The sequence below is a fragment of the Mirounga leonina genome, unplaced genomic scaffold (genome assembly GCF_011800145.1).
Source record: "Mirounga leonina isolate KUSES-001 unplaced genomic scaffold, KU_Mleo_1.0 Mir_94, whole genome shotgun sequence".
Taxonomy (NCBI): domain Eukaryota; kingdom Metazoa; phylum Chordata; class Mammalia; order Carnivora; family Phocidae; genus Mirounga; species Mirounga leonina.
In genome coordinates, this window is record NW_023270855.1 from 428829 (window position 1) to 444750 (window position 15922).

The following is a 15922-nucleotide window of genomic DNA, read 5'->3' on the forward strand; positions in this document are numbered from 1 at the left end:
TGAGGCCATGGGTGAGCAGACCCACCAGGCCCTCCACGCCTTCGCCATGCTGCCCAGGGGCTGCTCTGCCAGGAGAGCAGCAGGGCCCGCTGTACGCACGGTGCCAGGTGTGCTGGATGTGCTCCCTGGAAAGGCAGATCCCATGCTCCCCTGTATTCTCCCGTAGTGGAACCCCCATGTTTTAGCTGTGCGCACAACCTCTCAGATCAAGACCACATTTTCCAGCTTTTCTTCTGCTGGATGAGGCCATGTGACTAGGTTCTGGCCAAGGAGACACTAGGGGACTGAACTGTGCAAATCCCAGCCCGTGCCTTCACAGGGAGAGGGAACGTGCAGCCCCTTGCCTGCTTTCTGTGGGCTCATCTGATACCCTGCAAGCCATCTTGGACCAGACTCTAGGGTGTGGAGGGCAACAGGAGAAAAGGAGCCTGGCTGTCCCATGCCAGAGCCACCTATCAGCTGAGGCTGCTTACTTCCAGATTGTTCCAACAGAGAAAAATAAATTTCTACCTGTGTAAGACACGGTGTTTGGGGGTCTCTTTGTTATAGCAACCTAACCCATACTCTGCCTGGTACAGTGCTCAATAACTGGTACTTTCTTCCCCCCTGTGTGCCTTGGGGAAGGGGTATTGTGCAGGGCAGGGTGCCAGGCTAGATTTCTGCTCTGCAACCATCCAGATTCCTCTCTATTGCAAACAATTGGGGGCACACTGGCCGGCTCCATCTGCTTTCTTGGCTCATGGGCCAAGACAAACACTACTCTTCCAGTCACAGAAGTCACAAAGGGTGACCAAGGTGGCGGCATGGGGGTCTCTCAGAGGCAAGAGACAAGCCAGGTGCCTCCACAGAGCTCTCAGCGTTCCCATGGACCCCACCATGGTGGCGCATGCGCAGAACAGAGGCCCTGCATCCCCCAGCTTTTCCATCTGGCTGAGAGGAGGCCCACACCCTAGAAAGGGTCTTTGCTGTTATTCAAAGTCACACTCTCCTACCTACTGTTCACCAACCATGCTGTGACCTGGGGACGGTCATGTCGATCCTATAGGGTGAAGAAGCTGAACTCAGAAAGGTTTAACAAACTTGCCCAAAGTGAAGTGAGGCTCCAAAGACAATGGTCTTCATGCTACACTCCCTCTGCTTTGCTATCCCTGCCAGCCCTCTCAGCTGACCCTTCTGGAAAGCAGAGACCTGGGCTGTGCTACCCATTCAGGGCAGGTGCCAACATACACATCAGGTGGGGAGTCCAGAGCCCGGATTGAGGGCGATGGCTTAGACCCCCCTGCACATGTGGCCAGCTTCACCATGGCCAGGACAGGTTAGCCAGAGGACTGCAGGCTAGGTGCAGTGGGCTTTGGGGGACACACACTGCGATGAAGTGAGCAGCGTCCTAGGTCGGTGCCTGGCATCACAGGGGCATGTGTTCACTGACTTATTCCTCCTCCAGTAAAACTGTCCCGACCTCCACTGTTCCTCTTATCTGGGCTGCACTGCTTGTTTATGGATAAAGAAAGGCGATGTTAATGCGCCTGGAAATCAATGCCTCGTTTCCCCAGAGTGTGTTTGACCACAGAGGGTAGGTCTGGTCAGGGGCAAAGGGCAGAGGTCACAAGGCCGAGTCCTTTCCGCAGGACCAGAGCTGGCCAGGAGGGAATACCCAATCTCCAATCACCCATGCTGTAGTGCTGGGTGCACAGGAAAGCTTCATGTCTGCCAGCTCCCACCAGACAGGGAAGATGACGGTGACAGGTGGCTCCCATCAGCGGGAACAAGGGCTTCCACCTTCAGAAGTACACGACTTCGTGCACATGCGTGCACACGCGCACACATCTCCCTTGATTAGACATCTCTCTGCTGGAAATCCATGGGTGCATCACCACCTGCCACCATCTCCAAGGGTGTCACTAAGAAAGACTTGCCGTGCTTGCACTGGTCTCCTGGGGAAAGGGTCACCTCTAGAAGGTCCTTGCCTCTCACCTCATGTGGACGCGAGACTTGGGGCAGCCTCGTCACACCAGCCACCAGGCCCAGCCTGCCCTGCCCAACTTCAGCCACCCAGTTGAGCTCCCTTGCTAGCTCACGGCCTCTCCTTGTTCTCTAGCTCCCACTGTCCCCAGCTTCCAACCCACCCAGGACAGGTGGAAGCATTCAGACTTCCACTGTGCAAGCATATGGTGGAGATCCCAAAAATCTGGGGGAGTTCAGGAGTACTTGTCTCCCCAGAACTCAGAGTAGCTCGGATGGGTGGAGGAGGCAGCCTCATTGCACGTACTGGCCTCTCCAAGGCTCCTCTCTACCAGTCAGAACTCAGTCCACTTACAATGTCCTGGGTAGGTGGGAATAACATGCCATTTCCTAAAGGGAGTCTCCTCGGCACACCATGCATACAGCAGGTGCACAGTAGATGCTTGAAGGCCTGCACAGGGAGCACTGAGTGAGGGTCTCCAACAATACATCAGAGTAGCACTGATCACTGTGGGCCTGGCCTAGCCTGTGCTAGCCTCCCACAGGTGACGCCAGGATGGGGGCTGAATTTGGGTTTGTGGAGAGAGGGGAGGGAGCCCTCCAGGAAACTGCTGTGAGCAAAAACCCAGCAGCCGGCACAGAGGTGGGGTTGCTTTGAGAAGCCTGCACTGCTGCGCCTGGGGCTGAATCCCAAAGGGGTCTTCATGTCCCTCTGGGTACAAATCAAGGTCCCCCAAATGCTGCAAACACAGACACAGAGACTCAGCCCTCAGACCTCAGAATCACCCCCCTTTCCTGGCAAAGCAGAGGAAAACATGAATGCCATAAGGTTATTGAGTTCTTTTTTCTTTTTATTGGCAAAGTAAATATATTTTTATGAAGGACCAAAGAAAATATACATAATTGTAACATATGTACACCAGCTTTATAGATTTTTTAATTTCAAATTTACACAAATGTTGATATGTTATTAAAAGATATTTTATGTAGATGTACCTATGTACAGCTTATTTACATACATTCATAGGATGTGAAATAAACCTGTCAAAACAAGCTAGTTCATTTGATATTAATTTCTAGACAAAATAAGGAATGCATTTCTAAATCAGGATTCGGAGGCTATATCTAGTTCTCCTACACGCAATGCAGCCTACTCCCCTCTCTTCCCCAAGGTGACCCTGGAGGCTGGTGTCTGGATTTGTCTGGAAACGGGATGAGGGGATGAGCCATGTTGGGTACAAATGCTCTGGGGCTAGCCTGCATCTGTCTGTCTGCCCTGCACTTTAACTCAAGCACATGCATTGCCAGGCCCCCAAAGAGGGGGCTTCTCAGCCTAATTCCACATCTGCCCAGGGGCCAGGTTCTGCCCCCCTGACTGCCCTGCTCATACCCTCTGGTAGTCAAGCTGAGCGGGAGATCTTGGACAAAGCCACCCTCACACCACAGTGCAGCCTTGGACTTCTGGCCTACTTCCTTCTTCCCAGCATGGCTCCCTCTGGGAACTGACATTTCAAAACTGCACATTACTTCTTCTGAGCAAAAAAGTGCCAGCCTTGGCCCAGGCAGGGAGCCCAGTGGGAGAAGGTCCAGGCTCCCAGGCCGCTGCAGCACAGGCCGGCCCACGGGAAGGCACGATGGCACGAAGGCGGGAAGGCCGGCCTGCAGCCTGCAGCCCGGGTGCTAGGGGCCCAGCCCCCAGGGGCGCGGGTGTGGCTCTAGGTCTTCCTAGGAAAGGCAGTGGGCTGGGGGCTCTGGGTTCCCGCCTCCCAGGCAAGCCCCCGTCTTCCTGCACCTCCCGGGCTTCAGAAAGTGGGTTGGCAACATTGTCACGTCCCTCTGAAGAGGCAAATAAATTATTGCTACAAAATAACGGGGCGGGGGAGGGGGCGGAGGAGGGGGCGAGGGCTGGCGGGCGCTCAGTTCACTGCGCGCACCGAGCGGCTGCTCCGGGGAAAGCGGTGCACCTTGATGTGCTTGGAGAGGTGGTCGCTCCGCGCGAACTTCTTCTCGCACACAGGACACTGGTAGGGCTTCACGCCCGAGTGCGAGCGCCGGTGCCGCGACAGCTCGTCCGAGCGGGAGAACCTGCGGGACACGCACGGGCCGCGGTCAGCGAGGCCCGCCCCGCCAGGCGCCCACCCAGAAGGCAGCCGGCAGGTGCAGGGCTCTACCCAGCCGGGCAGGCGCGGCAGGCGCGGCCCCAACACTTCTCCGGGTCCCGAGTTACTTCTGAATCCACTGGTGAAAAGTCACTTTCCCCCGCCCCCCGCCCCCCAGGGTGGCAAGAACTGTCAGTAAAAGCCTCAGTGGTGGCACAGCGGTCCGTTCTTGGGCATCTGGGCCTGTGAGCAGTGGTAAATATTCTGATAGGCTGTCAAGCCCACCAGAGCCCAGGATTTACTCTCCACAGCATCCTCCCTCTCCCCTTCCAGTGGTGAGCTGCAGGATCACCCTGGCCCCCGACTGCCGCTAGCTGCACCCCATGCTGCCCCCTAGGCAGAACTTGGGGTTCTAGGAAGGTGTGAAGGCGGAAGCCCCTCCTGAGGGGAAAGCGAAGCCTGAGAGAGCTATCTCTTCCCCAGCACTGCAGGGAGCCCCTGGCTCCTCTCCCTTGTCTTCATTTCAGCTGAGGCAGGGTCTTCAGAATTGAGCCCCCCCCCCCACTCCTGGTCACTGCTTTCCTGAAGGCTGGGTCCCCTACGCTGTCACCAGACAAAACCACACCACTGCAAGATACTTCTGAAACTTTAAATGGTTCACCTGCCACCTCCCTCCTTTGGCCTCAGCCTGCCTGAAAGCAAGCGCTCCCACAGCCCAGAGGCCAATGAGAGTGAGCAGCTGCTAACGGGAGAGGTAAGGGTCCCAGCTGGGCCACAGGGCTCAGACCGCTGCCACTGATTTCAGGGATTTGAAGCTCCCCCTACCCCATGACCCTCATCCTGACAATGAGATCCCACTCCCCACACATACATACTGTTCTCCACCGTGCTCTACCTTGGTCCATTGACCCATCCTTGGTCCGTCTTGCCACAGGACATTTGCACATACCGTTCCCTCCATCTGAAATGCTCTTCCCTCCCCTCTTCTTGCTCCCTCCCCCCATCCCTTAGAGCTCAGCTCAAATGTCACTTCCTCAAGAAAGCCTTCCAGGACTGCATCCCATTCTAGGCTCCTGCGACACAAAATGCATCTCACTTTCTTGGCCCCACCACTGCTGTAATTTTAAATTCGTTTTCAACTTCTGATGAAGTTCTGTGCCATTAGACCATCAGCACCATGAGGAAAGACATGTGTCTCATTCCCTGTGATCCATCCCACAAGCAGCCCAGGGCCTGGCATATGGCAGGTGCCCAATAAGTGCATTTACATGAAAGCATGGATACAGCAAGCACCCACGGGAGGATGTAGGGCTGTCACAGGGAATTCTTCTCAAGTCTCATCACCTGCACACACAAACACGTGTGCACACCACACAATGCACACGTACACACCCCTATATAAATGCCACACATGTGCACATCACAAACATGTGTGCACACACACGCATGTACACAGTCACATCACATGAGGGTGCACATGCACATACATGAACACATGTATGCACACACACACACAGGTCCAGCAGCCCCTCCCTGAACCTGTGGCCACACAGCAAGAGGTAGGTTAGCTGGTACAGCTGTCCCCAAACCAGCCAATGGGTAGCCTACCTCTCACCTGACCCTGTGGGTGGAGGCCTTCCTTAATCCCACAGCCTGCCAAGGACTAGAAGGAACATGCCCTGGGGAAGGTGCAGCTGGGGAGTAGGAAGGCCTGAGCACCAGATAGGGAGCCTGCCCAGAAGCACAGAGGACAGGCAGCTCAGCCTGGCTCAGCTACTCCGGGGCCCAGGGCCTTGTCCTGACAGCACAGCGGGGTTTCTGCGCTCGGAGGCTGGCACCCCACATCATCCCCCAGAGCTCCAATCGAGGCTGGCACAGAGCAACGCTCTCAGCATATGTCTGAAATAATGGAAGCCGGACTGGCCCACTTTCCAGATGAGGAAATTGAGGCTCCAAGTGATGAGGGACTGATTCAGCATCCCCAGCATGGCAGAGCAAAGGTCCTGGCACAGCGTCCTACCATGCCCTGCGTCCCTGCCCCCCCCCCCCCCCCCCCCCCACCGTGACTGCAGAGCGCCTGGTCTCCTCCACATTGCCGGGTTAGGTGGTGTGTGTCACTGGAGCCCTAAGCCAGTGAGGAAGTGGCATCAATGCACCCTGGAGGTCAGAGCCCCAACCCTGCTCCCAGGCCAGGGCCACCTGCCCCCAGCAGGAGTTGAACATACAGCTTCTGAACAGGTGGGCCTGCCCAGGGCAGGGGCAAGCAGGAAGCCACAGAAACAACGCCACCAGCAATAGCCTTTGCTGAACCCTTTCTGGGCACCAGGATCAGTCCCAGAGAACTGACAATACCACAGCAAGGGCTCAACAAGGACAAGGGGCTTGCCGGGTCACACAACCAGCAGAATGGTTGGATCCTTTCAGGTCCCCACCCCACCAGGAGCCCTGCGTGATCCTGAGCAAGCTTGGGAACCCTCTCGGGCCTGTATCCTCACTCATGCAGTGAAGACCTTGGGATTTTGCCCACCTTCTGGGACTTGTCTCAGAGGCCAAAGGAGTTGACACAAAGACCACAGTGGCCCTCTCAGCATGGGGACACTGAGGGAGAGCCAGGCCTGAGAACAAGTTGTCCCAACCTGCAAGCCTCTTCCCTGCTGCCTCAGGATCCTGTGACCTGAGAGGTCCATCCCTGGGAATTGAGCCCTCAGAAGATCCCTACCTCACACCCTCACACACATTCTCCCAGACAGCAGCCACTGGAGGAGCCTGAAGGCCACACAGTGGGAGTGAGGCCACGTGGCTAAGATTCAGGCCTTGCAGGCAGTGAGCTCTGCTACTTGGTGACCTGGGCAAGTCACCAAGCTCTCTGAGGCTCAGTTTCCCCACCTGGAGACAGGGAACTGACAGCTCTGCCTCACAGGACTGTGAGGATTGTAAAAGGCACTGAGTGTTTATAACAGTGCTCAGCACATGGCAGTCATTCAATGACTGTGAGCTCTGATTACCTGCAAGGAGCTCAGTGCAGCAATGTCCAGGGGCACATGGGACAGCACCATGACTCCTGCTGCTGAGGTGCAGGAGAGGGAGGCAGCCAACACGACAGCCCCACAACTGGCACACACCGCACCTTTGTGCAAAGCGTCCCTTCCATCAGCCAGAAAGCCATTACTGTAAATAGTCAGGTCTCAAGGACCGCAATGGGAATGGTGCTCCCTGGAATAGTGGTACAGTGCATAACCCTCCCAACACCACTTGGGGGCTCTGCCAAGTGCAGGGAAGAAGTAAGAGAATGCCTCCTTGAACAGGACCAGCAGTGACACAGGGGCCAAGAGAGCAGGCCAGGAGCGGACCACTGGGTCTGAATCCTGTCCCTGCCCCATCCTGGCCCTGGGGCCTCAGGCCTGCAACCACCCTTCTCTGGGCCTCCAGGTCCACTGGGAATGACCACAGTACCTGCCACACAGGGCTGCTAAAAGTTACTAGTATTCCTATTAGCTGTGGAAGGAGAGTATTCTTTCTGGATGGAACAGCTTGGCCATTCCGGAACAGGACGTTCTGCTGCCGTGAACAAAGGGGGCCTGTGTCCAAGAGTGTAGCAAGGAAACTTCTAGGAAGGCAGGCAAACAGCCACTTCCCAGACAGATCAGGATAGGAGAAGTCTGGTTTGAGCCCCATCAAGGATGCCAGAACCACATCCCAAGAGAGGAAGGGACAAGGAATATTGGGTTCAGGACCAAAAGCAGAAGGAAGTGGGGGCTGGTTACCTGGCAAAGGATGCCCTGGGTGGGGGGGGAGGGGAGGACACCATTCATTTCACAGAGGGGCACAGGACACAGTGCCAGGGCCGGAACCAGCCCAGCAGGATAAAGAGCAAACTGTTCACTGGGGCCACCAGGAAGAGAGGCAGCCTTGGGCATGGGAAGCTCCCCATATGAAAAGGCAGGCAAGTATGCAGGGGTGCTGCCTGAAGAGCAGCTGCAGGTGGAGATCCTATTTCCCACCACTTGCATAGGCCACCTCCCATGGGAGGTTTGCCCTGGGGGCTAGAGAGAGGTCCTGAGTCTGGGTGGAGGAGGTCAGGGCGGGGGCAAACAGCCTGGGCTGAACTCCTGACCTGCTACTCACTAGCTGTGTGACCAAGGAGAACTTACTTAACTGTTCTGTGCCTCAAATTCCTCCTCTGTAAATGGGGACAGCATACTGATGCCTACCTTGTAGACTTGTTTGGGGCATTAAATGAGCTGCTTTGGAACATTCAGAGCATGCATCAGGACCTACTGTTATTGCCGTTGTTGTGGTTGGCTCTTTTCCCCTAGCCCAGAAGCATGACACCTGAAAGAGCTTCTGGCCTCATGGGGGAGAGAGGACACCCAGCCATTATAGTACCAGGCACACAGGGAGAGAGGATGAGGGAAAGGCCAGCCGAGTAGCTACAGGGGTCAAGTTTCTAGGTGGGAAAGGTATGTCCACCAGACTGCTGGTGGGTCAGTGTGGCGCTGAAGCACCTGCCCGAGGGCACACCCAGAGCCATGCCCACTAGCTCCATCCCTGTGGGCTCTCTGGGAAATGCACACTGGTGCCTCCGTGTCACGGAGTTGTTGTAAGGACTCAACGAGCTTATCTATGTGACACGTGTAGAACAAAGCAGGGGCCATCGCAAGACCAACTACCATTGCCATCAGGAGGAAAGTGGTGGAGACAGAGGGTGCAGAGAGGGCACAGAGAGGGTGGGGGCCTGAGTGGGAGCCTACATTGTGGAAGGGAGGTTGGCAAGCAGATCGTACCAGAATGAGAAGTTTGGATAGGAATCTAAGTGTGCCAAAGCACATGAAAAGGCCAGAATAGCCTCATAAGGTAATGAGTTCCTCATGGCAGGAAGTACACAAGCAAGGGTAGGGATTGGTGGAAGGTTAGAGCAGTGCCCAGCACAGAGTAAGTGGTTGGAAAATATGGCGCCTGTCATCATCACTACTACTGCTGTCCTGTCCAGACCAAGCTGCCCCAAAGCTGGTCTGTCTTCCCGCCCAACTACTGCAAGGGCTCCCTCTACATACAAGGGACATGCACATCTGTGCACAATTCCAGGGGCTCAGGATTTCTGAAGGCCAACCAGGGACTCTTGCATTCTCAGAGAAATAGCTCTCCCAAAAGGCAGGCACCTTCAGCTCCCTGTGCCTCCATCACCTGTAACCCCCCAGAGGCCAGACCCTATTCCAGGGGAACACTGGGAGAAGCTGGGGAGGCCCTCTGAAGGCCTAGGAGTGGCTGGAGGCAGGGATGGCTCCATGGTCAGCTCCACAGGGACCTCGCCATGCCAGGCACACACCAGCCTTCCCCTGCAAGAGGGTCCTGGGCAAGAAGACCAGTTCCAAGGCCCACACAGTGGCAAAGCTGAATCCCCTCCACAAATCCCACCCCCACTTGCTTGCATGCCTCCTACCATGGGGAACTCACCACCTCCAGAGGCTACTGTGTTGGGGCTGAGATCTGCCTCCCTAAGATGCATTCTGGGCTGAGCGTTCCATATGCTCTCTGGGACAGCCCAGAAGGCAGGTCCCCTCCTCCTGGGGGGAATGGGACAAGTGGGCAGCCTTACCAAGGACCACACCCTTCCACCCCGTGGCCTTACCCAGACTCATCCTGACTGGAGGGGCCACTCGCCAAGAGTCAGCAGTGACCAGGGGACAGTGCCCAGGAAGGTGAGCCCATCATGAGTTGAGCCAGTGCCCTGTCCAGCCAGATGCTCAACCCCTCCACAGCCCTGTCCCCCACCAAAAGGAAAATGCATCCAAGAAGAGTCCCTGTGAGTCTGGGGTACCTCCAAAATGGCACCCTTCTCAGACTCTGCCCTTGTATGAGTAACAGTACCACCAATGAGAAGGGGGTGGTGCTGAGTGCTGCTCCGCTCCTGACCCTGGTACGGAGCAGGCCCTCCACTTCACAGATGAGGAAACTGAGGCTTGGCCAGGGGGGACCTCCCTGAGGGCACACAGCAAGTTGGAGGCTGACCTAGGCTGAGGCTCCCCGCCATTGTTGCCAGCTATCACCCACCCAGGGTGTCACAATGCCCCTCCCTTCTACAGTTGAGCACCTGTCTCTATGGCCCCAGGATCTTGGCTTCTCTTCCCACACCCAAGCTCTGACCACCCACACTGCATACCGACCACCGCGCTGGGCCTCACAAGTGGTCCCACAGGTGCACCTGTCACCCCAAGGCCCACTCAGCAGACTGTGGCGGGAGGCCCAGAGAGGGATGTGACGTTAACACTGTGCCCACTCTTGCAGAAGCCACGTGAGCCTGTCTGACAGGTGCCTTTGGGGGGCAGCGGCTGGGTGAGACCCTTCCTCGGGAAGGGCCTCCATAACCCCAGAGCTGTTTGGGAAAAGTGCCTTCCTTGGCCAGCCCAGCCCTCCATGGAAAGAGGCTGCAGCATCGCACTGGATATCGGCGCGCTCTCAGAGGAGTCTGCTCCAGAAAACAGAAGCTGCCGACTGCTCCCCATCAGTCACGCCCACACAGATGCACACACGCGGACGAGGTACCCAAACACGTGGGGTTATGCCAACCGCCAAGACGCACACTAAGAAAGCAAAACATGTACCCACGTGCACACGCACAGCTGCACGCCCACTGTGAGGTCCGCACACAAATGAGCGTGCCACGTGGCTCTCACACTCACAAAGCAGCGGCCGCACAGCACAGCCTGGGAACGTGGGGAGCACAGGCCACCCTCCCAGGGGGGCCACGTTCCTCCAGGGTCGGCATCCTAAAGACTGGGGAAAGCCCAGCCGTGGTACCCCCGAGCACGGGAACTCCTGGCTGCCTGCATTTCAGGAAAAGGTGCACAAGCCCACCTGAGGGCCCATCCAGCTCTGCCACCCGCTGGCTGCATAGCCCTGAGCAAGACCCCTGTCCTTTGAGAGCTGGTTTCCCCTGCTGAACCCCACGGAGTGGAGTCTGGAAGGACTCCTCCACCTTTACTTCAGCATGCCCCGCCTGGTCCTCCCCTCTTGGTTGTCCTTTGAAGTTCCCCAGATACACCTTCAAGTACCCCCAGGGGCGCAAGGACCAGGCCCAGTCCACAAGTCCGTGAACATCTACAAGCGAAGCTGGTCCCTCTGGCGGGAACAGCGGCGTTTCCAGAATGTGACTTCTCTGACACAGGACCCTCTAGGCTCGAATCCCATTTACAACGTGGTGTGGCCTTGGGCAAGTTACCTAGCCGGTCTGAGCCTGTTCCCGCAGCTGAAAGGTGGTAGTCAGGGTAGTACTCACCCTTAGGGGTGCTGTGAGGCACAGAGGGAGCCGTGTGCACATGGCCACAGCCCCTCTGATACACAGCCCTCACTCCACCTTTCTAAAATAGCCGCCCTTGTTACTAAGAAGAGAGCCCTTCTGCCATGGCCCAGCTCCTCACCGTCAGCATGAGCCGCAGCAAGCCTTACCTGGTCATTGTGAAACCGGAGACCAGTTGGTTTCAGGCTTTAGTGATCACTAGGGACAAGGAAAGCTCTGGGCAGCCATGCCAGCTCAGACCCCACTCCCCCCTTCCTAATCAGCCTTATCTCATGGTGAGCCAGGCCTTGACACCCAGGGGAACAGAGACGAGCTGGTCATGCTCAGCACCCGGCCCGTCACCTGTCATACTGACCTCCAGCCGCAGCCCGGCCAGGTGCAGGCAAAGGGCTTCTCGCCTGTGTGCCGGCGCAAGTGGGCCTTGAGGTGGCTGCTTTTGGTGTACATCTTGCTGCAGCCGGGGAAAGTACATTTGTGCATTTTGATGAGTTCTGCTGCAGGATTCTTGGGGAACTTCTGGCCCATGAGTAGGCCGGTGGGGCCAGGCCCCAGGGGTCCCGACCCAACGGGCTTGGCAGCGATGGGCACAGGGGCAATACGCACGAACTTGGAGGACAGGTTCACATTGGAAGAGGGCACCACCTGGGGCACAAGTGCAAAGGTCTGACCCTGGATATTGACCAGAAGCTGGGCCACCTTGACACTTTCTGGGGCCTGCCCAGGGGAGGCAGGCTCCGTGCCTGATTCCTGCTTCACCTGCACAGGCTGGATCTGCAGCAGCACGGGGATGGGGCCATCAGATGCAGGCCCCCCACCTGGGCTCTGGCTGCCACCCACACTGGCACTGCCCAGAGGGGGGGTGCAGCGCTCTCTCCCACCGGACCCAGGATGGAGGTGGCTCCTATGGGGCCCTGCTGAGAACTGGCCGCAGGCCTCCGAGTCCTTGCTGTTGCTCTCTGGGGCTTCCTTGACCCCCAGCTCCATGTTCTCCTCTAGAAACTCTTCAATCTCCTCCAGGGTGGGCTGGAAGGGCCTTGGGACATCATCGGGGTCGCCCACAGGAAATTCAGGGAAGCAGAAATGCTCTCCCTTCCCAGGTGCCGGTGCCCTCCGCCAGGCCCCCCAGGCCATGGGACCACTGCTGGCCCCGATGCCACCGCCACCACCACTGCCCAGTGTGGCCTGGGACAGCAGGAAGTCCAAGATGCTGTCCTGGCCTTCAGCACCCGGGCCACCACCGTAGCAGGAGCAGACAGCCTGTGAGTCTGGGCTGGCACAGGAGCAGAGACTGGAGGCGTCGCTGTCATCCTCTGAGAGGGGCGAGGGCAGCCTGTGGTATGCCCGCCCACTGGCCAGCCTGCCACCCAGATAGCCAATCGGGCATTTCAGCGACGAGAAGGTCTCGTCCACTGGCATCAAGTGGTCCACCATGCTGGCCTGGCCGTGCCGTCGGCGGCTGCAGAGAGGAACAAAGGAGGCCTGATCAGGAGGATGGCATGCTCACCTGCCACCTCGTAGGCCTGTGCCTCCACCCCGCTGCCCACCCACAGTCTCCCACTGCCAAATGCCTGGATCCTGTCTCCATCCCATCCCGTGGGAGAACTCTGCAAGAGTGTTTTCCAAAATTGCACCACCTATTTGCAAAAGAGCGCTCTCCAAGTCCATTGCACAATCCAGGGTACTTTTGGTTTCAAACAGGTTTTCCAGAACAATTCGGGAAAGAACACCCATGTACCTGTGAATGATTGAGCGTGGGTGCATGTGAGCAAGAAAGGACGCAAGGAGGCTCTCTGTACCCTGAAACGGCCAAGGTTGGGGAACCCCGTCCAGCTAACTGGAGTGGCTGCATTGCTGAGGACACCTGACCTCAGCTTCATTCTTGTTGAGTCACTGGAAGGGGGTAGGAGAATGGCCATTTGCCCTCTGACCCCTGTGGTTGTTGGAGCCTGGGTAGGGTTGCCAGACTGAGCAAATAAAACTATAGGCCACCCAATTAAATTTGATTTTCAGGTTTAAAAAACAAGCAACTTGTAACATAAGTACATCCCAAATATTAAATGTGCCATGCTCATATTAAAAAATTATTTTATCGGATATTGAACCTTAACTTGGCAGTCAATAGTTTAATCAGGCAAGTCTAATTTGTGGCAAAAAAAAAAAAGAAAAAAATAGGTTAGAGACCGCATATGCGCCTGTCCTCACAGGCTGTTTCCCCATCTGAAGCGGGGCAGCTCATCCACCCTCCCATTCTCAGACCCCTCCAGCCTCACCTGCCTCCTCTGTGAAATGGGAAAGGCAGAGACAGAACAAAATGCTCTCAACTGTACCCAGACACTTTACTGAGGCTTTACCACTGGGTGGACAGGACCCTGCTGCATGGTGATAACTCACAAGTGCAAAAGTGGACCCAGGTCCCAGAGCACCTGCACGGCCACTACCCCATTCTGACTTCATAGCCATCTAGTGGGATGGGAGATAAGATGCCTTTGGCCTGTACCCCATGGAGCACTCACCACCTCAGGAAGGCCCAGCTAACTCCCGTCTCCCCACTAGACCATGAATTCCATGAGGGCAGGCTAGGCTGCTGGGTCTCCACTGTGTTCCCAGCTTCTGGCGTGGCAGCTGGTGCCCAGGAGGGGCTCAGAGAATATCAACAGAGAAGAGAGGGGACATCTGTGTCCTCTGAAGGCCATGCGAGGTCTGGTGTTCAAGGAAAGTCAACAGTGTACGGCTGTAATGGGGCCACCTCTGTGGACCTTTGTCCCCACCCAGTGACCAGTGAGGTTCGGGAAAAGGGAACATTCTATATCTGAAACCAGAGATTCTCTGCTTCCTGTCACCACTCTGCACCCACCCCTATGCTCTGTCTCGAGGACTACTCCTGGAACTGGCACACAGCACTATCCAATAGTCAACGAGCCAACAAGCCTGGCCAGGGACAGAGACCTCTCAGGGCCAGCTAGGATCATCATCAGCTGTGCACTCCCCAAATCTCAGTTTCCCCACCTGTTCCAGGCCCCAATGACCTCAGTTTCCCCCTAATCCAGGAAGCTTCATGGAGCTCCAGGAAAGTAAGGCAAGGTAGATGCCCTTGGCAAGTCTGCGCCCCAGGGCAGTTTTACCAGGAGGACATTTGGCTCTTTGATTATAAATACTCATCTGAGGATTTAAAACTGGGAGTTTCAAAATATACACTAGTCACCAAATCAGGTGCTGAGAAGGAATGAAAGTGCCAGATAATGGGAAGGGCAACGAGCCCACACTGCCCTACGCCCCACCACCACTCCTTTCACCCACCCTCTGAGCAGGAAGCTCTGCAACTTAGATGGGCAGCCTCAGGCAGGTGGCAACCTCTTTGTGTCTGTGTCTTGATCTGTTGGGTGGGGTTGCTGCCAGTGGTACCTAGTTCCCAGGTTGCTGAAAGAGTTCAGTGAGCTAACACAAGTTGAACACTTACTACAGGGGCTGGCACACGCAGACGTTGGTCAGTACCAACTATTAGGATTAACCTCCAAATAGGTGAACACATGGTCTTTCTGTCCCTCCACTGTGATCCTAAGGAATCAGGGGGCTCCAACCTTCCTGGAACCTAGGAACAGGCCTTCACTGGTGGTAAGAGGCAGATCAGGCCATGTTCTTGCCCACTTAAAACTCTCCCCTGAAATGTGATCACCAACTAAATATTACATGATAATAAAGAATTAGTTAATATTTTTAAGTGTGATGATGGTATTATAGTTGATAACGGAGATATTCACAGATGAAATGGTATAAAAAGAAAGAGCAGGGGAAATAAGAAAGTATAGTAGGGTAGGGTAGGAGAAATGTGACCCCCTCTTCTCCCAGAAGCCATGCGTCTGGGCCTTGCCCACCTCTCCCAGACCTCACCTCCACCTGCTCCACTCCACACTGGCTGTGCCCTCTCTGTGGGTCCCACTTCCCCCAGTGCTCCCAGTGGGAGTGCCTTATTTAGATCTCAGCTCTGAGGTCACTGCGGGGGGGGGGGGGGGGCTCTCTGGGCCACCCTCTGTCAAATCATCCCACATTGTATTCTTCCAGCAGTTGCTACCAGGGGAAAACTATCTTGGTTAAGTGTTTGTGTACTTTATTTTCTGTCTACCTCCCTACCAAAATACAAGCTGTTCTGACTATCCAGTCCACTACTATCCCAGAGTCTAAAATAGGAGCTGGCAGAATTTGCTGGTTGAGTGAGCGAGAGGTTCTTGGGGAAGTCAGGCAGGCAGTAGGGGTGTGGGGATTCCACCAGGAATAGAATGGCCAGGGTCAGTCAGAAGAGTTTTAATGCAGGGCTGAGCAGCCTGGGCTGGACACTCAGGCACTGAGAGCAGAGGAGGGCCTCTGGGGCTACCCCAGGCGCTGGCGATAGAAAAAGGGCCCCGCCAGGGCTGGAGGGAGCCGGCTGGGGCCCTAAAACACAGCAGTACATGGCATAGCCAGAAGCACAGCCTGCGTGCAGGGGGAGGGGACACACTGTTCCGGGCAACGTCCCCGGCCTACAGCCGGACTCCGCCCCCCCCCCCCCCCCCCCCCCCCCCCCCCCCCC

The 15922-nt window shown here is 56.3% G+C and overlaps 1 protein-coding gene across 2 annotated transcripts in view; it reads right to left on the reverse strand.

The window, feature by feature from the left end:
- Nucleotides 1-2660: 2660 nt before the first annotated feature.
- The window catches only part of KLF15 (Kruppel like factor 15), a 14828-nt gene continuing 1566 nt past the window's right edge, over nucleotides 2661-15922 (reverse strand). The window contains exons 2-3 of one of the 2 annotated variants that reach the window (XM_034996370.1): nucleotides 11714-12814; nucleotides 2661-4047 (exon numbers count right to left, since the gene is read on the reverse strand). In XM_034996370.1, the coding sequence (XP_034852261.1) occupies nucleotides 3879-4047; nucleotides 11714-12789 (1245 nt within the window). In that variant the 5' untranslated portion in view covers nucleotides 12790-12814 and the 3' untranslated portion in view covers nucleotides 2661-3878. The remainder of the gene's footprint in view (nucleotides 4048-11713; nucleotides 12815-15922) is intronic. The other variant, XM_034996369.1, reaches the window with a different exon arrangement.